Raw genomic sequence first — 24,263 nt, 5'->3', positions numbered from 1 at the left:
AGCAAGTGACTACAAGGGAAAATGCTTTATTCACTGGCTTCTCAACTCCAGGGTTTTGCCATCGTTTTCACTTACATCTCCAATTCTTTAACTCAAATTCTTAAAAATTAAATGTCTAAGTGCTTAAAAAGCCTAACAGTGCTTGTCCCCAGGGTAGGGCAGGGGGTGACACTACTCCTTTGGCTTGTCTCTGCTTCTGACTCTCCTACGGTTAACTGCGAAAAAGTTAGACAAACAGCAGGAGAAAGCACACAAGTCTTCTGTAGGACAGAACGCTGGTACAAAAAATTAAACCCTTTAGCGAACACAGGAGCGACATGTTGGAAACTTTCTGACAGTTGCTTAGAAGGTAAACACACGCCCACGCGATGATGCAGCAGTTCTCCTCCTAGGTATTTACCCAGGAGAAACGAAAGCCTCTGCGCACACACACACCCTCACAGCAGGCTCCGTCACCCTGTCCACAGCCGAAAGACTCAAACGCTGCGCCCAGAGGCACGGCAAGCCCAGCTGTGGCCGATTCCTGGGATGGGACACCACCGGCAGTGAAGGACGACCGACGGGTGCCACAGGGAAGAGCGTCTGCCGGGCAGGGGGTGAGCGCAGACCGGCGGCACAAGGGGACTGACTGTCCCGTATCTTGACAGGGGCTACGTGATGTGTGCATTTGTTCAAACTCCTCCGACTCTTTCACCGGATGCCAACGTACGCTTGAAAACCATGGCCACGAGTTCTCTGACAGTCCTCCCATCAACAGGTGGGGGTCTAAGACCCTTCCCCTTGGAGGTACAAGGACCACGACTGCATCCACCAACAGATTATGGTGGGGGGGACCCAAGTAACTTCCCAGACTCGGCCAGAAAAGGCATCGGGCCTGCCCCCACTATCTCATGCAGATTTAAAACCCTGCAAGCAAAACCCTGTACAGAGAAGCAGATGTGGCTCAATGGATAGAGCGTCTGCCTACCACATGGGAGGTCCAGGGTTCAAACCCCGGGCCTCCTGACCCGTGTGGAGCTGGCCCACAGGCAGTGCTGATGCGCGCAAGGAGTGCCGTGCCACACAGGGGTGTCCCCTGCATAGGGGAGCCCCACACGCAAGGAGTGCACCCCATAAGGAGAGTCACCCCACGCAAAAAAAAGTGCAGCCTGCCCAGGAACGGCGCCGCACACATGGAGAGCTGACACAGCAAGATGACACAACAACAAAAAAAAAGAGACACAGATTCCTGGTGCCGTTGGGAACACAGCGGACACAGAAGCAAACACAGCAAAGGGACACAGAGAGCAGACAGCGGGGGAGGGGGAGGGGAAGAGAAATAGATAAAAATAAATCTTTTAAAAATAAAACAAAACCGCTGTACAGCTGGGCAGAGGCCCGCTGGTTTTCGCCGCCCTGCCCCTCTTCCTCCAGCCCCCCTCCTCACTTCCTCTCTCTCTGGGCAGAACCGCCCCCTCCCACGCCCACACAGCCTCGCGTCCACTGCCAGGCGTGGGTCTCCCAGGGAGGGGGCAGCCGCGGGCCACGGGCAGAGCAGGGGCTGCAGCTCAGCTCCAGGCCTCCCTAAAACCGGCCTTGGGTGCAGCCAGGTTTAAGCGCCCCCACCCACCTGAGCCGGGGCCCACGGTGACATCCGGCCCAGCTCCAGACAATCAGGCCGCTGGAGCAGCCTGGGGGGCCACCTTCCAGCCTGCCCCCTCTCGGGGGGCCCCCCTGCAAGGGCCTCAGGCGGCCAGCGGGTCCCCGATGAGGCAAACAGAAAGAACCTTCCTTCCGCTTCCCTCGGCAGGAAGCACTGATTTTCACTTCTGCTCGAGCTCCGGCCAGGCTGGTGGGCAGCCTCTTCGCACGCTCTGCCCACCCCTAAACGGGAGGGCGTTTCTGAGGTCCCGGAAAGCGGGCCCGGCTACAAGCGCGGCAGCCCCACAGGGCGGCCACCGAGGACCTTCTCCTGCTGGTCCCAGGCGGGTCCTGCCCTGCCCTGGGCCTTGGGGGCTCGCCTGGGGCCCACAATCCCGTGACCAGACTCCTCGGGCAGATCACCACCTCCTGGTTCAAGCGTTTGCGGGTCTGAACAAATCAGCGGGCTTTTTCCAGTGGGACAGGGAAGGCGTCCTTTAGACACAGTAAGAGCAAGCCCTGCTCTAAGCGCTTCAGCTACAGCCACCCCAACAGCACACGCCACGCGCGCTGGTGGACATTACCTGGGATAGCAGTCGTGCTGGAAAAGCAAAAGGAACAGGCACAAATAATTTTAATGATATATTTTACTTGGCCCAGTATACCCAAAATATTATCGCTTCAACATACACGCAACATAAAAAGCATTCAGCTATTTGGCATTCTTTTCCCCACACTGAGTACTGAAAATCCAGGGTGTATGGGCCACGTAAGGGCCAGCTCAATGGAGAGCAGCCACGTCTCAGGTGCCTGACCCTTGAATGTGACCCCTGGGACACAAGTGGACAGCACAGATAGATACAAAGTGACCACAACAACCTGGTCGGAAAACGGTGCCCAGCGTCTCACTCCTCGTGGCAGATCCAGAGCCCACGGCGCACGCGGCTTTTCACGCCCCCAAGCAGCTCCAATCCCGATTCCGGCGCAACCTCAAACGTCTTCTCGGGCAGGAACGCGCGTGCCTGCAGGCCGTTCCCTGCCTCCCCTGGACTTCGGTGAGCTGGCCCCTGGAGCTCCGTAAGCACTTCCACCCAGAGTTGGCACCCCAAGCCCTTCTGCCCCTCGAGCCTTCCGCTACCCACGACAGCCCCCACGGCGTGGGCGAGCTCAGCGGAGCGACCCCGGGCAGGCTGCGCGGTGTGGACGGCGAGCCTGGCAGGGGGGCGCGGGCAGGAGGGCCCTGGCGCGTGTGCACGTCTCCAGGCAGAGCGCAGGCATTCAGGGGGCATCGGGGAGGAGCTTCCTCTACTCCGCCCGGGCGTTGACCTGTCTGTCCCCAAGCATTGACTGAGCATTTGCCGTGAGCTAGGCCCCGCCCTGGGCCCTGAGGCTTCGACAGTGCAAAAAACGAAGCCCCGCTGGAGGGGGCGCAGGCGCCAGCAGGGCGCTGGGCAGGAGGTCTGCACAAGAGAAGCCTGCTAAGCCCCGCGCAGCCTCTTGTCGGCGGCGGGCCCTCGGTAACGCCGTGGAGGGGCTACGTCACTGCAGATGAAACATTCATTTCTGGATGGGATGACGAACAGAGTTGAGTAAAGGGCCCCAAACAGGACTGGGGAAGGGGCAGGCAAAGTCATGGAACTCATCAGAAGCCAGTGACCCCCGCGGGGCTCACGCCCAGGCCCCCCTGCTTCAGGACTCCACCTGCCAAGCAAAGCAGGGAACCATCTGGAGACCCCCTGGTTACGTGCCATCTGCCGGAAACCCCTTCACCTCGTCTCTTAAGCTGACCCCAGGAAGAGGTCAGCTCAGGCTCAGTCCTCGCCCAAAAGCTCATCCGTCAACCCCGACGTAGAGGCACGGCCTGACAGACCACGGCACAGGGTGCTGCGGCCACCACGGCTCCAAGACGGAGAAACTGTGTCTCTATTTTCTCAGCTTGATTGCTGAGCAAACAGGGGCACTGAACCAAAGCATTGTGCTTTTTTATTCAGGTTGCATGACTAGTATCCAATCAACAGGATTCATTCATTCAACAGATGAATGTACAGAACAAGCCACTTCCATACACCAGGTTCTGTGCTTTGTATTTTGAATCTTATCACTAATTCAGTGTTTGGTTTTTGTGGGCTTTTTAAATTTCTTTCAATTTTTAAAAGAGCAGTTGTATGCAGTAAGTACAGAGTTTCCATATACCCCCTCGCAGTATTCTCTCTTTTTAACATTCTGCATTTGGGTGGTATATTTGTTACAAATGGTGAAAGAATATCATTATAATTATACTATTTATTATAGTCCATAGTTTGTTAGAGTTCACTCTGTGTCATGCCGTTCAATGGGGGCTTTTCAATTTTCATTCTTGCAATGTAAATACAACCTAAAACTTCCCATTTTATCCACGTCCAGAGGTACAACCCTGTGGTGTCATTTACACGCACGACGTTGCGTCTCCCTGCCTGGCTTCACCGCCTCACTTTATCATGCAGCTGAATTTATTTCCCCAAAAGAATGCAGTTCCCCGTGCACGAGGGAGGCCCGTGAGGGCCGAGCGACGACGGCGGCAGAGGTGCGCTTAGGTCATCTTGCCGGGACACGAAGAGCCGAGGGGGCCTGTAGCCACACTCAAGGAGGGCCGGCTGCCAGCGTGCGTCCGTTCAGCACGTGGGAACTGCGGAGCGCAGAGGGCACCCGCGCCCCAGGGCCGGCGCGCAGTGGGCTGGGCTCAGTCTAAATGAAGTCCACCTTCGCTGGACAACAGGCGGCTTGGGGGGCGCTGGGGAGCGCTCGGGAGGGGGGCCACCCATGACCCACCCACCGGTCCAGGCCCTCCTGCCCGGAAGCTCACCGGCCACAGCCAGGCCCCCTTCGGGCTCTGGCTTCTACTGCAAATCCAGATCTGCCCGGCAGGGGTGCACGAGAAACCGAGGCCCACTCGGCCCAGAGGCTCAGAGACACTAACTACCCGTGGGGCACAGTGAAGGGACTTCAAGTCCTTAAAAATCCTCAGCAGCAGCGCCGAGCAGCCAGCCCACCCCGAGTGGCCAGGTCGGCGCTCGCCCCTGCACCCTGCACAGCAGCTACAGCCTTGCTCAGAGCCACAGGAGAAGGCACCTGCAGACAGGAGGAGGTAGGGGTTCCTGGGCCTGGGCAACTCGGGGTGCAGCTTACATGCAAGAGCTCTCACGGGGGAAGTGGATGTGGCTGAACAGTTGGGCTCCCGTCTATCATATGGGAGGTCCAGGGTTCAATTCCTGGGGCCCCCTGGTGAAGGAGAGCTGGCCCACGCAGAGAGCTGGTCTAAGCGGAGAGCTGGTGCAGCAAGATGACACAACAAAGAGAGACACAGAGGAGAGACAATAAGAGGTGCCATCAGACCAGGAGCTGAGGTGGCACAAGAGACTGAGTACCTCTCTCCACTCCAGAATGTCCCAGGAGCAGTTCCCAGTGCTGCCTAAAGAGAAGACAAGCAGACACAGAAGAACACACAGCGAATGGACACAGAGAGCCGACAGCAAGTACAAAACAACAAGGGGTGGGGGGGAGAAAGAAATAAATAGAATAACTCCTAAAAAAAAAAAATAAGGAAATGCGCCTGGAGCTAACCTAGGCGAGGGCAGTGCAGGCCTCATGTGCTTCCAAAGCACGCTTCGCTATGTCACACGCACTTCCACGCCGCCCCCCCCACCCCACCCCAGGTTCTCTGTGCGAACAAGGGAAAGCTTCCAGGTTTGAGGGACACACATGGGCCACAAGGCGTCTGACAGCAGGTCTGGCGTCACCCTTAGAGCCAAACGTCTCCTCCTGGCCTGCAGCCCGGAATCCCAAGCTGGCTCTGCAGGCCCGTGGCACGGGAGAGGAGAGAGCTATAATAAGCAGGGGACAGCCAGGCCCGGAAGAGGAGGAGCCCGCAGACCAGGGGGAGCTGCGCCCCAGCGCACAGCACCGCGGAGGGGCTCATCAGGCCGCATGCCCGCGCCTCTGCCAGTGCGTTCCGCGTGCCCACACCTGTCGGCTGACCCCCGGGGCCCTGGCACAGCCGTCAGCTGGGCTGCCCCAGAGCGTCTCTTCTAAACCCACTGCTTCACTGCGTGAACAGGGAGCAGCGCGAGCTGAGGCCGGGGAGGAGGAGGGACTCGGCAGACGGGAAGCCTGCCCGACCTGTGGGCAAAGAGCTCGACTCGGTCCCACCCCGACGCGAGGAGGGCCCCGAGCCCGGCTGGCGGCCAGGCGCAGCGCAGGGAAGCTGCCGCGCTGGGCCCGGGGCGGCAGGCAGCGGGGGCCTCACCGACGCCGAGACGGCCACGGCGGCGCCCGCCGCAAGGCCGCGCTGTGAGACGGGAGCCTCTTCCGCTGGGCCCTCTCCACACCCCGGTCACTACGAGTCCCCAAGCGGGCACAGGGCAGACCCACGCGAAACTCAAGTCCCCTCGTCCAAGGACAGGGTCACGGCAGGCTTCCGGAACTTTCTATAGGTACAAACGCGTGCTTGGAGAGAGCGAGGCGGAGGCCCCTGATGTGCTCCAAGCCAACTCTCAGCGGCTGAGAGAAACCTGTCCTCCCTCTGCTGGGACAGAGAGACGAGGTACAACCCAAGAAAGGGGAGGACGGCGCTCGGCCACCACGAAACACCCAGCGCGTGAGACTTAAAAACACCCCGCCTGTGGGTCCTGAAGGGCTCCCATCGGCAGCCCCCGCCTTCCAGCACCACCCTGAGAGCCGACCCCGGGCAGGTCTCCCCGCAAGGGGAAAATGAGCAAGCACGAGCAGGAGTAAACACTCGCCGCAGGCGCGCCCCGCCGCTGGCGGCCCTGGAAAGCCCGGCAGCCTGTTTTGTTTTAGGATAAGTTCTGCCCGTTTTCCCCGGTGGACCCAGGGCACAGTTCACCCAACGTTTGGTTCCAGGCACCTCCGCACACAGCCTGGGGCTGACAGGCCGCTCGGTCCAGGGCTCGCCCCGGCCTTGCCCACAGCACTTGGGGGTGTCCCACCCCCAATCCACACCCTTCCGAGGAACATAAGAGGTCGAAGGTGGAGGGGTGGGGCAGCCAGGGCCACCAGCGGCCTGTGTGCCTCCGCCTCGAGGTCGTCCCTGCCCTGCGAGGGACGGGTCCGGCGCGGGCCTCGGGGCCTCGGGGCAGCCGGGTGGGCGCCCGCTCGGGCACCCCCGGGCCCTGCCTTCCCCGCTGCTCCCGGCTCGGCCCTGGCTCCGCCAGAGGAGGAGGGGCCCCGTGCCCTGGCCGGACCCTGTGAAGGTCCCCGTCTGCCACCACGTGTCCAAGAGCGGAGCGGGAGCACAGCAAGCGGGCAAGACCTTCCGGGGCTCGGTCCAGCAAGGCGGCTTGGCAGATGGACAGGCCGGGTCACGCGGCCTCGGGGTACCTGACTCCCCGTCCGCAAACAGGGCTGCCGGGAGACGCCTGGAAAAGCACCCGGCCCGGAAACGTCAGCGACGCTATCCCAGAGCCACCATCCCGGCTCTTCTAAAAATCCACTCTCCTTCCCCAGGACCCTGCCTGGAGGCACCACCCCTTCAACAGCCCCCCCAGGGAGCCCTACTAAGGGGGCACTGGGCAGAGGAGAGGCCGGCCTGGCAGTGCCGTGCGGTGCCAGGCCCGAGACCAGCCTGGCAGGGGGCTCCTAGGGGCCCTCGGAGGACACCCAGGGCCGCCGATGGGCGCGTGCAGTCGTACCCCCGCCCTGCATTCAGGACGCTACTGTCAACCCTAACGAATCCCGTAAGGATTAACCGCCGCTATCCTATCGGCGCTTTGTCATGTTTGGTTCTTTCTGAAAAGTCTCTTCTAATCTCACTTTAATTTAGACACTCTTCAGAGCAAACTGGCCCCGAGCTCAGTAAATGATTCTTCCTTTGGCCAAAGACCCAAGAGGCACGGTGTGGGACGCGCCCCGCGCTGCCATCTGCTCCGGCCACCACCGGGCATCTGGAGGCCTGCAGAAAGTCTCAACACGGATGATCCCAAGGGTGGCAGGGGTCAGAGTGATGTGTGCTGCATGTTTGCATTATATTTTCCAGAATGTGTGACATAAAAATGACTACCATTTGCAGGTGAAAAATGTTAACTGTCACTTTAAAAATTGGGATTTGACTCTGTAGAGGGCTTGGAGGTCTGCAGGGGGACGGGACAGGGTGTCCCCAGCCCCCCGTACGTGGTTAGGTAAGTCCAGGGCACCCGGCTGTACCCAACGCCGGCGTCTGGGAGCCGTGGCGGAGGAGCCACGGGGGGCCATCTCGGCTCAGCACAGGACGGGGCATCTGCCCAGCGCCCACCTCGAGCTCCTGGTGGGCTGGGCCCAGAGCCCCTGGCTTCCCGGCTCCGGCTCCTGGGTGGAAGCCGTAAATCAAGAGACGTAGGGAAGCGTACCTGGGGTCTGTAAAACCTCTGGCAGGCACCGCCGCGTCAAAAGACGGCAGCCCCACGCTCTGGATGACCGATGGAGCGAGCAGGACTGGATGGAGGAAGCAACAAGAAATTCTTTCCAGGGAAGGAGACTTAGCTCAACGGATAGAGCGTTCACCTACCACATGGGAGGTCCAAGGTTCAAACCCCAGGCCTCCTTGACCCATGTGGAGCTGGCCCATGCGCAGTGCTGATGCGCGCAAGGAGTGCCCTGCCATGCAGGGGTGTTCCCCGCATAGGGGAGCCCCATGCACAAGGAGTGCGCCCTGTAAGGAGAGCCGCCCAGTGTGAAAGAAAGTGCAGCCTGCCCAGGAATGGTGCCGCACACACGGAGGGCTGACGCGGCAAGATGACACAACAAAAAGAGACACGGATTCCCGGTGCCACTGACGAGAATGCAAGCAGAGACAGAAGAACACACAAAGAATGGACACAGAGAGCAGACAACTGGGGGGGGCGGGGAAGGGGAGAGAAATAAATTAAAATAAATAAATAAAATAAAACTCATACCATTTTAAAAAAAAAATTCCTTCCAGATCACCAAGGGAAGAGAGCAGAAACATAACCATCCCAAGAGCAGGGGGGGCCCAGAGGGAAAGCACAAGACCAGGTGGGGGCCGTGGGGAGCCTGTCAGTGGGCCGGGGGTCACCAGAGGGGAGCGGGGCCCTCAGCGATGGGCCAGGGAGGCCCTGAAGGCGGCGCGAGGGGAGCCCGGGCAGATCGAAGGCAGAGCGGGCACCTGAGTGACACGCCATGGTCACCTGCTGGCCCCTCGTCTCCGCGTGAAAACTTCGGAAATCTCTGCAGAGAAAGGCCGGTAGAGAGAGCTGCCGGGGCAGTAGGGCTGACCCAGCGGGGACAGCCGGGGGTGGCGACGCAGCTGCCATGCGCCGACACCCACTTCCGCCACGCCCAGCCTGGCACACCGGCTCTGGTCACCCCAGCAATCGCCGTTCACCTCAAAACGTACCGGGATGTTTTTTAAAAGCTCCTATTGTGGTGTTAAAAGTTACTTCGAGTTGCATTCTCCCTCAAAACTCATTGCTGTCAGAAGGCAGGGGCGCAGGTGGGGGGCGCGTGGGGAGACCGCTGGTACTGCTTCGTGGGAATCCGTCCAGCTGCAGGCCAGCAAGGTGATGCCACCAACAGAAACGAAAACTAAAACCGCACACAGCCTGTCCCACATGTCGAGGGCCCCCTAGCCCCACGCCTGCCCCTGTGGGCTCGAGAGGCAAAGTCTAGTCCTAAAAGGCCACCCAGGGACCAGAGACAGGCCGACGGCAACGGACTCGCAGGCTCGCTGGGCTGACAGCAGTGCCGCGGCCCCGCAAGGAGCGGGGTGGGCATTCGCCGGCAGGCTGGCCACAGGTCCCTCAACCGGGCCAGGCGGCTGGCCATCTCCTCCGCCCCCTTCTTCCCGAGAGCCCTGTATTGGGGGTAGCCGGGGACCCTGGGGTGGCATGGACAGCCCCTGGTCCTGGAATTCTGCGCTGGCACAGGATCAGCCCATGTTGCTTCATTTTACTTGAAAAATACTCTGAAGTCACTCCAGTTTTCATTCAAGGCTGGGGCGAGGCCTCACGTTGCAAGCAGCTGTTGCTAATAAAGACAGATAAGCAGCGCTTAAAGGGTCATTAAGGCAGTGTGCAACGTTCAAGAGGCCGTCCGCTGGGAAGGCGCCAGGAGCAGACGGCTGTATGCAGGAGACACGAGCAGCTCCCTGCGCGGGCTGCTGATCCAGCCGCGCACGCTGCCGGTCACACAGGGCCGGGCCGGGCCCTCCCAGGAGGAGCACACCTGCTCTCAGGTGCCCGGCCAGGGCACTCCTGCCACCGCTGCCTTCTAAATTCAAAACCACAGCAAGAGCACCCATGAAAGACAAGGAAACCGAAAAACTGAAGGAAAAACCGCCTCTTCTCCTTCAGGGGTGTGTGTGTGGGTGGGTGGGTGTGTGTGTGTGTGTGTTGGGGGGGCTGCAGTCCACTTCCTGGGAACTGTGTGTGTGTGTGTATGTGTGTATATGTGTTGGGGGGGCTGAGGTCCACTTCCGTCCATCTGTGTGTGCGTGTGTGTCTGTGTTTGTGTTGGGGGGCCGTGGTCCACTTCCTGAGAACTGTGTGTGTGTGTGTGTTGGGGGGGCTGCAGTCCACTTCCTGGGAACAGGAGACTGTGTGTGTGTCGGGTGTTGGGTGTGTGTGTACGTGTTGGGGGGGCTGAGGTCCACTTGCGTCCGTCTGTGCGTACATGTGTGTGTCTATGTATTGGGGGGCCATGGTCCACTTCCTGGGAACAGGAGACCCTGAAACCAGCTCACTCTTGGGCTTCTGCCCTCTGGGCCGAGCCTCCTCTCCTCTAGGGCAGAGGGGTGTGGCGCGATCCTGGGGTGGCACCTCAGCCAACCCGCTTTCTGCACACTCAAGAGCGGCTCCTGAGACAGGAGTCCAGGGGCTGCCTCAAGGACCAGGGCCAGGAAGACAAGCAGATGCTGTGACGGGGACGAGGTGGGGGCAAGGTGAACGAAGGCGCAGTGCCCTCCCCCAGGTAAACGGGGGGCATCCTGCGAGAGCCGGGACCAGGGCTGGACACCCAAACGCACCAGGTGTCCCGGACGCTTCCTCACGGACAGAGACTCACAGCGGAGATCCCAGAAGAATGCTAGGGAAGGGAAGGCGTGCCTGGCCAGAGAGGTGGCCAGCGGCCTCGGCAGGACCACGCGCAACGGCCCCCCAAGACGCCGTAGGGCACCCCGCAAGCACGGTGAGGGGGTACCCGACCATCTGGCCCCGGCACGCGCAGCCCCCGGGGTCTCAGAGGACGTGAGCACCTCCCACACGTCAAGGAGCCAGGTGGACCCTTCCGTTTGCAGGAGGCGACCACGCTGTTATGGTTGAATTGTGTCCCCAAAAGGTCTGCTGGCGTCCCAGCCCGCAGTACCTCAGAACCAGACCTTGCTTGGAAACGGGGTCCCTGCAGCTGGAACTGGTAAAATCAGGATGAGTCACAGTGGAGAGGGGGTCTAATCCAGGGGTCCTAAGACAGGCAGAGAGGAAGACATACGGGGGCGGGGGCCACGTGAAGATGGGGGCAGCGGCCGGAGGGGCCAGCAGAAAGCCAGCGGCCCTGAGGGCTGCCACCAGGCAGAATGGCTCAGACTTCCAATCCAGGACCGGGGACGCGCTGCCGCTGTGCTGAGCCCGCACGTGAGGGGCTGTCACGGCTGCTTAGGAAAGGAGCACGCAAGCAGATACGCTCTCCTTGTGACTAGAACGACGGCAACCCCGATGGCGACAGACCCTGGCTCTGACGGGAAAGCTCCCCGCACTTCTCAATATTTTTCCATTTGTCAGACGACTGACGTGCAAGTACTGACATATTTTTGAGATATTAATGGACTGGTGTCTCCAAACACATGAACCAGACGCATTCAGAGGTGGTGTATTATAATGGTATTACTGTACTAACACCAGCACGTGTCGATAACCGAGGCTGGGATTCTAAACGTCGGTCACGGAATTCGACAAACTCAGTGTGCTGCGGTGACGCGTTCCTCCAAACGCTGCCAGCTTTGGGGACGGGCATCGTGCCGGAGCCGGTCCATATGAGGGACACGGGTCCAGATGAGGGACGCGGGCCCTGGAGGGCGCAGGGCTGGTCCGAGGTCCCGCGGCAGGGCGAGGCCGAGAGGGCTGCTCCTCGGCCACACAACCGCTGCCACAGCCCACGCGGGCGCACGTGCCCGGCCCAGCTCCGCAGAGAGCAGGTGGGTGACGGCGCCACGGCGCGACGCCCCCAGCCCCACACCGCCTCCTGGGGGTTCACCCTCAGCTGCACGGCTCCCCACGGAGGGGACCACGTCAAGGCGGTCAACGAGGGCTGCTTCCCCGTACGAGGCTCCCACGCACCCCAGGAGACGTCGAGGCGACCCTACGTGCCGACGGGGACCGCGTGCCAAGACACACCGTGACGCGCAAAAGGCACGGCAGTGGCCAGCACGGAGCCTGACGCCTGGGGCATTCGTGCCCTCGTACATGGAGAAGGACGCTCGGCAGCTAACAGCAGCCAGGAGACAGGCTTTTCACCAGCCGTGCCTCTGCGTCTTTGGAATTTTCCACGTGTGAACACGGTGCTCGGTGAAAACTTGAGCAGGTGCTCGGCTCTGTGCGGGGAGGCAGCCGGGCCTTGCTGGTGGGCACAGGGGCTGAGCCGTCGGGCGCGGCACCCCGCTCCTCCTGCCACGACGCACGGGGCCTGGGAAAAGTCACCCAGCTCCCCGGGCTTCAACTTCCCGGTGGGGAAAATGGGTGCGGCGGGCCCCTTCCCAGGACTGCAGCAACCAGTACCCAGGGACGGCTCCAACACGCCCCCTTCTCGCCCCTGCCCGGCAGGCTCCTTGGCCCTGTCCCCTCGCCCCCGTCACGCCCCGCAAAGGTGGGCCCTTCCCTCACGGCCTCCCCGGCCCGGCCTGCCCGGCCCCAGGATGCCCTCCCCTTCTCCCACCCTCCCTCACGCCCGAGGACCCGCTTCCTTCCTGTCTCCAGGACGGCAGGCTTGCGGTCTGTCCTCTTCGTTGCTCTGTGCCCAGGACACGTGGCCGATACCTGGCGCGGTGACCTCTGCGTCCTTGGCACATCTCCCGACAGGGCGTTTATGGGGGGCCAGGGACCACGCCCAGCAGTTCACAGACGAAGGAGATGGCAGGGTGTGGCCAGCCACCCCTGGAGTCCCAGGTGACACCAAGGTCCAACCAGGTGATTAGCAGGGCTCTGAGCGACCCACCTCCCGACTCCGGAAGGGGCTTAACCTCGTGGGCGCCGAGCCCACAACAAAACGTCCACAACAGAACCCCGTGTAAATTCAGGACGTGGAAGCCCCTGAGAGCTCCCACCCCCGAGAAGGTTCCCTGCTGTGCCCGGCTCCACCTGGAGAGGACGCCGAGGCCTGCCCTTAAACCCCACCCAGATCTTGCCTCCTGCATCTCTTTTTTGGGGGGGCTGCTTAGTTGTACCCTTTTGCTATAAAAAAAACGATCACGGTAAGAAGAGAGCATTCAGTGAGTTCTGGGCGTCGTTCCAGGGAATTACCAAGCCCAAGGAGGTGGCGTGAACCCCCAAATCTCTAGCCAGTCAGAAGTGTGGGTGGCCTGCCTCCCCCCAACCTGCAGCTGGTGCCTGACGGGTAATCTGACCCTGTGGGAGTCGGAATTGAATTGAGTTACCGCAGTATACGCAGCTGGACTCAGAAGTGGCTGAAGCTATTTTAGCTGCTGCACTTAAACTCCTCAATAAATAAACGCTGGGGAATCACTGCTAGCAACACGACTGCTCTGATCTGGAACGGAAACTTATACCGTTAATACACACAACCGCGGTTCTGTTCTTTAATAGGCCTGAAATTAAAAATCAAATAAAAGTTTAACTGAAAAGATCCATACCCTTTCCACCTAACTATTACCCCCAAACGGTGGAACCTGCAAGGAAAAAAGGCGGTTCCAAGGAAGACGATGCCACGTGCCTTGAAGGATAAAAACAAACTGCACCCCTGACCTCTGCGGAGCTGGTGTGAAACGGTCTCCCGCGAGGAACGAGAACCCAGCGCTGCCCGGTCTCCACCTCGGACTCCCGCCCCTCCAGGTACCCGGGGACACGACCATTCCCTCACGGAGAATCTGCGGAGCTGGTGTGAAACGGTCTCCCGCGAGGAACGAGAACCCAGCGCTGCCCGGTCTCCACCTCGGACTCCCGCCCCTCCAGGTACCCGGGGACACGACCATTCCCTCACGGAGAAGAGCAGACTGAGAGCAGCAAGCCAGCTATCTTCCCGTTCCAGAACCTTCCCTGCCCTGCCCTCCTCCATTTGGCAGATCCGCTACCCCCACGGGGCCCGACCTTCCCTGCACTCGAAGGCTCACGTGGGGAAAAAAAAATCCTCAGGCTCTTCTAAAAATAGGCTGCCTCTCTGGTCAGGTCCTAACCGGCCACAGCATTCTACGACAGGGACGAGAGCCACCTCTCACCACTTCCAAACCCAAGCCAGAGCTCCCAGGACTTTGTGCTTTTTAAGGGAATACAACAAACGCTGGGCTTGTACGTAAAACCTCAGGGAGCCTCTTCCACCCTGCCGAGGGCCCGCTCAGGTCCCTGGGGGTGTAAGTGCTGGCTGGGACAGGGGTGCCACCTATTCCGGGGGTTCTCAAACCCCCAGAACACCAGGACCACCTGGCCAGCTCCGGAAAACGCTGATTGCCGGGTCCCACCCCAGAAATGCTTAGTCGGTTTGGGGTGGGGCCCAAGAATTTGAATTTCTAACCAGTTCCAGGCCAAAATGAGAACCGCGTTCTAAAAGCCTTCCGTGTTAGCGCCTCGCCGCCTCGGCCACGCGCGAGGAACCGTGACACGCACACACCGCCGTCCAGAGCCCCGCAGACGGCCAGACCTGACGGGCGTCTCAGGGGCATCTGAGCCTGAGAAAGCGGCTCCCTGTCCAGTCCCACGGGAGCCCTGGCTGTGAGGGGCTCTCAAATCACACCCGAAAGCCGTCAGGTTCAAAGCTCAGCACTTCCCCTTTCAGGAGGGGTCGTGAGCGGTCCCACCCCGCATCACCATTCACGCGTGGGTGAGCCCCGGCGTGAGATCCGCTTTCTGCCCGGAGATGCTTTCAAGTTTCTGAATCAGAAACTGCGGATAGAGGAAGGGCAAAAATCAAAACAAAACAAAAAGTCCCTGCAGGAGAGCCGCAGCATCCCCGGCTGGGGGTAGGGGACCACTTCCCCCAATCGCAGGCATCCCATTACCCACCCGAGGGCAGCCCCCCAACCTCTCACTCACCAAAGTAATCGGCCTTCGGGTGTGCATCCATCTCGCGCTCCAGGCGCTGGGTGAGGGCCTCTAACTTCAGCTCGGCCACCGACGGGCCGACTTCGGGGCCCGGGGCCAGCGTCTGGCAGGGCAGCCGCAGCCTGGGGGGGCTCCCGGGGGGCCAGCCCGGGGGGCCCTCGTGACAAGCCAGCTCGGGCAGGGTGGACATGGCCGGAGGGCCAGGGCTGGTGGGGCTGAGCTTGGGGCCAGTTCCAGGGTCAGTGCAGCCAGGCTTGGGACCCAGTCCAGAGGCCACGCCCGGCGGTGGGCTGTCCACGGCGGCGAGCGAGGGTGACGGGGCAGAACGACAAAGGTAAGCCTTGGGCCCATCCTGGAACCAGGGCTGAGGGTCCACGGTGGGCGTGGACATCGCACCCAAAACGTCACTCTCCACTCCCGAGCTAGTTCTCGGAAGGACTCCTTGGCTGGGGCGACTGAGAGCCAGGGAGGCCGAGAGAGACGGGGGCCGGGGCTGCGGGGGCTCCAGGAGGGGCCCATTCTCCGGGCATGGGGAAGGCAGGCCAGGGCTGCCCCGCTGGCTGGAGGCAGCGGACCAAGGGCCCGCTGGCTTCTCGGCGCCGCGGCCACCGACGCCACCGTCCTGGCCACCGAGGTCACTTTCAAGTGACCCTCTGGAGACTGGGGACAGCTGCCGCTGATAGAAGCGATGGTCCCCGGAGGGTTTGGGAAGCGGCAGGTCGCTCGCTGGGGACCCAAGCCACGCACTGCCTACACCGGGCGTCACTCCCAGCTCGTGGCCCCACTCTGGGCTCGCCAGGGCGAGGTTGTCGTAATAATCTCCGTGGGTGAGGCAGGAAGAATCCTCGCAGGGCCCCGGCTGGCGCAGGGCAGATGTCTCAGAACACGCCAGACCCTCCCCGGAGCCACAGTCCTGGCTGCCACGTCCCGCGCCACGGGCCCTCTGCTCCTGGGAAGGGGCCAAAGGCTGCCCGGCGGCAACGGGGGCGGCCGTGCCGGGTGTCCCCGTGGGGATGGCGCGCGGGGGCTTGGCGGCCCCCGTCCAAGACCAGCTTGCCGCTCACGCCAGCTGCCCGGGGGGCCTGCGGGCCCGGGCGGCCACTTCCATTGACGGGGAAACAGCCCGCCCTGGGCAGGGTCTCCTCCTGCAGGAGCTGCTGCTGCTGCTGGCGGTGGATCCTGGCCATCTTGGTGGCAAACACCCTGCGCGTCTCCTCAAACTCTGGGTTGTTGCCTGCGCCCTTGTCCACTCGGAAAAGCCCATCCTTGGAGGCCTCGTACAAGTTCAGGTCCTCGATGAATTTACTGGCCTCCAGGCCCAGGTCCTCGTACTTGTCCATGTCGCGGCCAGGTGCTCCCGACCAGGTGCTCCCGTCCAGGTCCTCCCGTCCAGCCCAGGTGACCAAGATGAGGGGCCTGGGGAGGGAAGGGGGCCGGTGGCAAAGGACAGGGGCTCAAGTCCAGCCCAAGGCAGGTGAAGCCTTCCACCTGCCCAGCGTCAGGGTCATGGCCCCAGGCCTCAGAGTCCAGCTGAAGTTAAGGCCCAGAGGCCAGATGGATCACGCCTGCCTGCGGCTCCCTCTCCGAGACTCGTCCACGTGGAGGCAGCTGGTGGCGCTTCTCTGTCCGCCGCTTGCTGAGCGGAGTTCTTTTTTTCTTTTTCAAATCATTCAAGAAAAAAAAATAATAAGCACCCAGAAAAAAAAAATCACATCCTCCTTGAGCAACCAAACCCGGCGACCCACAGCAAGGCGGCGGGCGTGCGGGCGGCGCCGGCCCGGGAGCGCGGGGAGGCCGCGGGCGGCCCGGCGGGAGCAGAGGCGCGGCGCGGGGCGCAGCACGTCCCCGGCAGCCCGGGGCCGCGGTCCTGGCCGGAGGGGGAGCGCGCAGCGCGGAGCGGGCGGCCCGCGGGGCGCACGCCGGCGTCCCGGCGGCAAGTTCACGGCAGCCGGCGCGCGCGGCCCATTGTGCGAGGGCCGCGGGGGCTGGAGGCGCGCGGGCCCGAGGCGCGGCGGGTCGCGGAAGTGGCGCGCGGGGCCCAATGCCGGCCGCTCGCCCGCCCCGCACGGCCGGGGCCCGAGAGGAGGCGGAGGCGCGGGCGAGGGGCGGGGGCGCCGGCGAGGGGCGGGCCGGCGGGCGGGCGCCCGGGGCAGGCCGGGCGGGGAAGCGGGGCCTGGGAGCGGGCCTGCGCCTCCCGCCGGGCCGGGCCTGCCACTCAGGCGCGGCCCCGCCTCGTCCGCCCCGCGCTCCCGCCCGGGGATAGCGCGGGAGCTCCCCGCTGGGACCCCCCCCCCCCCCCCCCCCGATGCCGACCCCCAACAGCCCCGGGCCCTCCCGCGCCCTTCCGGGCCGCGCCCCGCCCCTGGCGGCTCCGGTCGGAGACGGCCCTGCAGGGCGGCCTGGGCGGCCTGCGGAGCCCAGGCCAGGCCGCTGGGCTTTGGCAGGTGTCTGCGGGGTGCGAGCTCCTCGCCCTGCCTGCCTCAGTTTCCCCGGTGCGAAGCCAACCCCGCGTGCCGCCCGAGGTGGCCTCCACCCGGGTCTTGCCCGCCGCCCGCTTGCCCGAGGTGCACGGCCGAGGGTGGGGGCTCAGCCGTGGGCCCGCCCGAGGTCTTGGCAGCATGGTGGGGAGACTGAGGCCCAGGGCGGCGGCGGCGGCAAGATGCCCACGTGACCAGCAAAGCATGGATGAGAGCCAGGGTCTCCGAAGAGGGGGAAAGGGCAAAAGTCCTCGGGCCCAGGACCCTCGGTGCACAGTGAAGACTCCTGTCCTGGGGGGCTCTTTATTCTTACGGAGACCCTGACCCCCGTATCCACGCGGAGTCCCTGGCGCCCCCGCAGGGCGCGGCGCTCCCTGCACCAGCTCGGGAAGCTTCATTTCCCCGCACAGCAGCCCAGTGGCCCTAAGACCAGAGCCGCACCCCGCCTCACACTCAGTGCCTCCCCGGCCTCCTACCGTACCTTCCAGCCCGCCCACCTCCCCCACTGGCCCAGGGGCCCTGCCCGGCCGGAGCGTCCTGCCACCGGCCCAGAGCCTGGCCCTGGGCTAAGGGCTCAGGGCGCCCATCTCCACTGAAAGCAGCCCCTCCAGGGGTCTTCCAGGCGCCCCGCTCCTCCTCGGCGCCCTCCTGTGTCCTGCTCTCCCACCACCCTATGTATTGGTGTCTTTGGCTGGCGTTTTTGCGTGGCTGGTTGCAGGCCCTGGTACGTAGCCGTATATAATGGCTGACTAAGCGAATTAGCCAATCCGCCTGGACTGTGAGGAAGACAGGAAAACACACGTGAAAGTATTCTGCATTCTGTAAACCAGGGGCCTCAACCTTTTTGTCCCACAAGACCCCTTGCCAGTCAGGTGAAAACCACGGACCACTTACTAAGTGCACACTACGCTGTATTTCATTGAATGAATACATCACACCCGCACCAACACGTCCCCACAAGGAATAATGACTTTTTTGAATTTCAGCTCAAGCTCCTGGGTGAAAAACCCCTGCTGTGAACCCAGAGTGGAGTTTGTGTGAGATGCAGAATCTCAGAGCCCACCCCCGACCTACTGAAGCTGAATCTGCATGTTGGCAAGATTCCCGGGTGCTTTGAGAAGCCTTGTTGTAAAGCGCTATACAAAAGACCTGAGGAGTTTTGATTTTTTAAGAAAAAATCTTAAATGTTTTTCATGTACAAAAGTAATATGTTTAGGAACAATACAGATATACATAAAGTGTAAAAAAAAAGAAAAGACACTCCTTACTAATTGAACAGCCCGCACATGTCCAGTAGGACTTGTTAATTAATTTCTGGGTTTACTCATAAGCTTTTGCTTATGTAGTCCTCAAAGTGTGGTCCCTAACTAGCCTCATCAGCATCACCTGGAACTAGTCTAGACCAGTTGTTCCCAAACTTGAGCATGCGTCAGAACCTCTTGGGGGGCTTATGAAGACCTTGATTGCCAGGACCCAGCCTCAGGGTTTCCGATTCAGCAGTTCTCGGGGTGGGGCCTAAGAGCCCGCCTCTAACAGTTCCCGGAAGGTGCTCGTGCGGCTGGTTGAGAGACCTCACTTTTAGAACCCCTCGTCCTGAGCCCCGTGCCCTCCCGGGCCCTGTGGCGGTGCCCACTCTGCTCCCCACACACACCCCAGTGTGCGGCGGGCAGCTGAGGCAGTTCTGGGGGCCAGCGGCTGTCCCTGTGCATCTAGCAAGCCCAGAGCCCGGCCTCCTGGGGGGCAGGTCTGACGTGAGCCTTCATTCCTCCTGCCTCCCCACGGCCTGGCTCGCCCGGGTGCTCGGCCTTCCAGGAGCTCCAGACTTCATGCCCCTCGCCCCTGCAGTTCTAGAAACTACGGCACCATCTCCACCAACTAAGTGCACCCGCCTGAACCCCAAATCCACGCGCCTCCTGTCCAGACTGGCCTGTCCACTCCCAGACCGCAGCCCACCTTGCACCTTTACAAAGCAGCTTCGGAAGACGGTGTCCCCGTGAGCACCAGACCACAGTGACCACTGTGAAAGGGTGCTCAGAACCGCTAGACGTGGCCGGGGCCCGCTGAGTGGGTTCCTGCTGCTATTTGTATATGTAGGAAGCAGAGAGGCTTTCACATTCTGTGCCCTATATTTAGAACCCCCGCTTTGGTACTAGTGTATGCCTGTTTCATGTCCCTGGAAACACTTGTTGGTAAATGATCTCAAAAACTGTATGATGGGAAGCAGAGTGGCTCAAGTGATAAGGCTTCCGCCCACCATATGGGAGGTCCCAGGTCAATCTCTGGGGCCTCCTGGTAAAGGGGTGCCCGTGCGGTGAGCCAACTGTCCGCACAACGAGCTGGTGCCCTTATAGTGAGCCAGTGCCCCAACACGTGAGTCACGCAGCAAGATGATGACGCAACAAAAGAGAGATGAAGGGGAGAGTCAAGGTGAAGTGCAGCAGAGACCAGGAACTGAGGTGGCAGAGTTGACAGGGAAACTTTCTCTACATCAGAGGTCCCCAGGATCAAATCCCGGTGAATCCTAAAAGAGAAGGACAAGAAGAAAAGACAAAAAGAGAAATAGATGCAGAAGATCACACAGTGAATGGGCACAGACAGCAAAAACAGCAGGGCGGGGGGAAGGGGAGGGAAAAGAGGGAGAGGAGGGGGAGGGGGAGGGGGAACTATATGTTAATAATGTGCACCAGTTGTTTTATCACTAAATGGGCAAAGCGTGGCTTTAAGTGTTTACCAGTAGTGTTTTGTTTTGTTCTGTGTTTTGAGTGAGAAATACTCAATGCTCTATTTGACCAATAAAACATCAGTCATTCCCTGCAGCCTGTATAGCAGGCACCACTCAACACTCAGCTTTCCCTTTTTTTTTTTCAAAGATTTATTTTTACTTAATTCTCCCCCCCACCCCCACCCGCAGTTGTCTGCTTTCTGTGTCTATTTGCTCTATGTTCTTCTTTGTCTGCTTGTATTCTTGTCAGCAGCACTGGGAATCTGTGTCTCTTTTTGTTGTGTCATATTGCTGCATCAACTCTCCGTGTGTGCAGCCACTCCTGGGCAGGCTGCACATTTTTTTGCACAGGGCGGCTCTCCTTACGGGGTGCACTCCTTGCACGTGGGGCTCCCCTACGCGGGACTCCTTGCACACATCAGCACCACGTATGGGCCAGCTCACCACACGGGTCAGGAGGCCCTGGTTCTGAACCCTGGACCTCCCATGTGGTAGGTGGACGCTCTATCAGTTGAGCCACAGCCGCTTCCCACTCAGCTTTCCTTTAGTCCTGAAGCATATTTTCATAAGCACGTGGGTGTACGAATTGCCTGCCATGGAAGCACGTTCATGGGCTGAGGACTTTTCTACATGGCCCACCCAGCATCTCAGTAGGATCAGTAAGACCATGTCCCTCCCCCTTCCCTAACCACACTTCCAATAAGCGCCTTCGCTTGGCCCGTTCGGGCCTCTTGCCCCCCCAGGACCTGCTTCCTCCACTCCAGCCCCGCTGGCCTCCTCGCTGGCCCTGGCCTTCCTGCGCATTCACCCACTCCCTGCACAAGCTGTTCTGAGCACCTGCGCTGCGCCAGCCCTTTCCAGGTGCTGGGGGCATGGCAGCGGACAGCACAGACAAAATCCCAGGCCTGGGTGGACTTACTCTTCAGTGGGGGGAGGGGCCGTGGTGGACAATCCACAAAGCAGCTGTGTGCGTTAGAGCGCATGAGGAAGCGACAGCGGCGAGGGCGAAAACGCAGCAGAGGAGAGGGCGTAAGGCGGGCTGCGACTTTAGGAACAATGTTAGAAGATCTCCCTGGCGAGGGACACCCGAGCAAAGCCCTGAAGACAAATGAGCGGAAGGAGAGACCGTGGAGACAACCACGTGGAAGAGTTTTGTTGGCAGATCAGGGAAAACGGGCGTCAGGAGCGGGGTTCTGTGTTAGTTTTGTAACGGGTGGTAGATGGAACGGTGTGCTTCTCTGCTCATGGAATGGTCCAGGGGCGGTTGGGGAGTGGGGCTTGCCAACGTAGCAGAAAGAGGACAGCGTCCTTGAGAGCAGAGAGGGCCCGGGGCCCAGCGCCCGGTTCAGCCGCGGTGACGGGGAATGGAGTAAGGCAAGAACGGGGGAGTGGGTGACGAGGCGCCGGGGATCTGGAGGCAGCTCTTCGGATCGCTTTAATTTCCCCAGCGAGAGAGGACGTGGGGAGGGCGTCGGGGGTTGGCTTGTGCCTCCCCCAGGAGGAGCTGTTGACGTCCGAACCGCAGGCTCAGGCTGCAGCCTTCCTTGGAATCGGGGTGGCTGCGGATGGAGTCAGGTAAGGTGCAGTCATGCTGGGGAAGGGCGGTCCCTCTAGCCCAGGAGACTGGTGTCCTCGCAAGAAGAGGGGACACACAGACTTGGGGGGGGGGAGACGCCGCGTGACGACGGAGAGGCGCGGAGGGGCTGGAGCTATGCCGCCGCGCACCAGGGGCCGGGAGAGGCGAGGCCGGCTTCCCCCCGGGGCCTTCGGGGAGCAGGCCCTTGAGGCCGGACCTCTGGCCTCGGGCCGTGCTCGTTACAGCAAGGAGACCAGGATGGGACTAGCTGAGGGCCAGGCCGGAGGGGTGCTGCTGGGTGGTGGCTGCCCAGGGGACAGGGGACGGGAGAGGCCCCGTGGCTGCTCCCGCGAGGCCAGCCGGCACCTGCCTTTCTCCCACCAAGGGTCAGCTGCGCAGGTGCAGGGGTGGCAGGGGTGGTGCACAGGTGCAGGGGTGGCGGGGGCGGCGCGCTGGGGCCAGCCAGGGCCGGCTTTGGCCACGCGGGTGCAGTGTAGCTCAAGCAGGCAAGATGTGGCCAGGCGTTCAGCCTAGAACCAGCTCCCCTGTACCCACGGGACCCCTCCCTTACAGCCTCACGTCTCCCATCCACTGCCACTTCCTCGACACCCGTCCTTCCTTCGCTGTCACTACCTGAAGCCACAGGGGACGTTGGTCTCCTTGGATTGCTGAGAGTGCAAAACTCACAGGGGCCGTGGATGCGACCACTGTCTCAACTGCCACATCCCACGAACCCAGAACAGAGCCTGGGACATGGTAGTGGCCCCCCAAAAAAGTGTATTAACTGAAGGAATAAATCACATCCAAGAAAGGGGCTCAGAATTTGCCCTCTATAGGTGGAAAAAAATCATTTGTCTTAACTGCAACCCAGCTTTGGAGAAACAGCGAGGCCGGATTATCCCTTTTGTAACCTCACGTGTCACTGCAAACCTTGTAGATCTTGCTTATTACCTTGTACCCGATGTTTTTCCTACATCACGTATGATGGGTATTAATGTTTCCCTTGGTTGAGAGTGTGAATGTATCTGCATACATGTACGAGTGTTTGGATGTAGAAAGGATACTTGCCTTAAGCATCTGTTTGCATACAGACTTCTAAATACAGGGGTGCATGAAGAACCATTGGCTCGAGGGCCCTGGAAAACCCCTGGCCAGTGCTCAGCCAACCCAGATGTGCCAGGGCCGGGGGGCGAAGGGCCCCTTTCTCTGGACACAGCCCTGCTGATTTGGCCGTGAAATGAAAGGGCCTCTCTGTGGCTTTTGCTTGGCTGCAGGGGCCGCCCTGCACACAATGCCGCTGTGTCCAGCAGCGGAGGCCCTCCCGGGAGGGCCCTGGCAGGGCTCTTTCTCCTTCAGCCGAGCAGCTGGGTGAAGAATCGAGAATTAAGGCCCCTCCGGGCAGTGTCCACCCCGCGGAGGCCCCGAGGACGCTGCCAAGCCCTGGCCCCCCCAGACCTGTTTCCTGAATCTCGGGCTGCCCCGGCGCCAGGTTTCACTGCGGCATGGCCCCGTGCACGGGAGGGGCCGCTGCCCCCAAGGGCCTTTCCTGACGTGTAACCTCGTGACGCCCGGCCTGGAAAGCTGCCGGGCCATGACCTTGCACTGTCCGTGCATAGGGCCCAGCCAGCTCTCCTGACCGTCCTGCACCTGGGCCCTGGGGCAGCTAAGAGCCTGACACGGAGCCCCTGGGGGGCTGCTCACCGGCTCTAATGAAGCCCCCCCATGGCCATCTGCACAGGCAGCAGCAAAAGATGCTTGCCAGCAAGCTGTGAACTAGAGTCCTGGTTTATGGCTTACTCCTTATAATAATAATAATTATTACTATTATAATTATAATAATACATATATATTGGGAAGCAGACTCGGCCCAGCGGGTAAGGTGTCTGCCTACCACATGGGAGGTCTGCAGTTCAAACCCTGGGCTTCCTTGACCCATGTGGAGCTGGCCCATGCGCAGTGCTGATGCACACAGGGAGTGCTGTGACACGCAGGGGTGTCCCCCGCGTAGGGGAGCCCCACGTGCAAGAAGTGCGCCCCTTAAGGGGAGCCACCCAGCGCGAAAGAAAGTGCAGCCTGCCCAAGGATGGCGCCACACACACAGAGAGCTGACACAACAAGATGTCACAACAAAGAGACACAGATTCCTGGTGCTGCTGACAACAACAGAAGTGGACATAGAGAAGAGCATGCAGCAAAATGGACACAGAGAACAGACAACTGGGGCAGGGGAGGGGAGAAGAGGAGAGAAATTAAAAAAAACAACAACATATATGTGACTTCGGTTTCGAAAGGGGCGAATGAAACACAGTGAAAAGCTCTCCCGCCCACCCTGGCCTTCACCCAACCAGAGCCGCCTCTGGGAGCAGATCCACCAAACTACGTGAGCGCAGATGCACCCCCTTTTATCCCTTTTACACTGAAATGAAACGTGTACTGCCCCTTGCTCTTTGCACTTCATCATCTCGGGAACCCCTTCCCGTGATTTCACGTGCAGCCGCCTCATTCGTCTGGAGGGCTCCTAAGTCCCTCTCTGGGTTATTCAGCCAGGTATTTAACCGTGGGTTATTTAGCCAGTTCCCTCCTCAAGGACACCCAGGCCGCTTCTGCACTTTTGCTGT

General features: G+C 60.9%; 1 protein-coding gene across 1 annotated transcript in view; it reads right to left on the bottom strand.

The window, feature by feature from the left end:
• LIMD1 (LIM domain containing 1) overlaps nt 1-16,845 on the bottom strand; it is a 94,472-nt gene extending 77,627 nt beyond the window's left edge. The window contains 2 exon segments of the mRNA XM_058288818.2: nt 14,862-15,909; nt 15,911-16,845. Coding sequence (XP_058144801.1) covers nt 14,862-15,909; nt 15,911-16,210 — 1,348 coding nt within the window. The 5' untranslated portion in view covers nt 16,211-16,845.
• Nucleotides 16,846-24,263: the final 7,418 nt, after the last annotated feature.

Source organism: Dasypus novemcinctus, chromosome 26, assembly GCF_030445035.2.
Source record: "Dasypus novemcinctus isolate mDasNov1 chromosome 26, mDasNov1.1.hap2, whole genome shotgun sequence".
In the NCBI taxonomy this organism is placed as follows: Eukaryota; Metazoa; Chordata; class Mammalia; order Cingulata; family Dasypodidae; genus Dasypus; species Dasypus novemcinctus.
The sequence above is the reverse complement of the archived record's forward strand: the minus strand, read 5'-3'. Positions and strand labels throughout refer to the sequence as shown.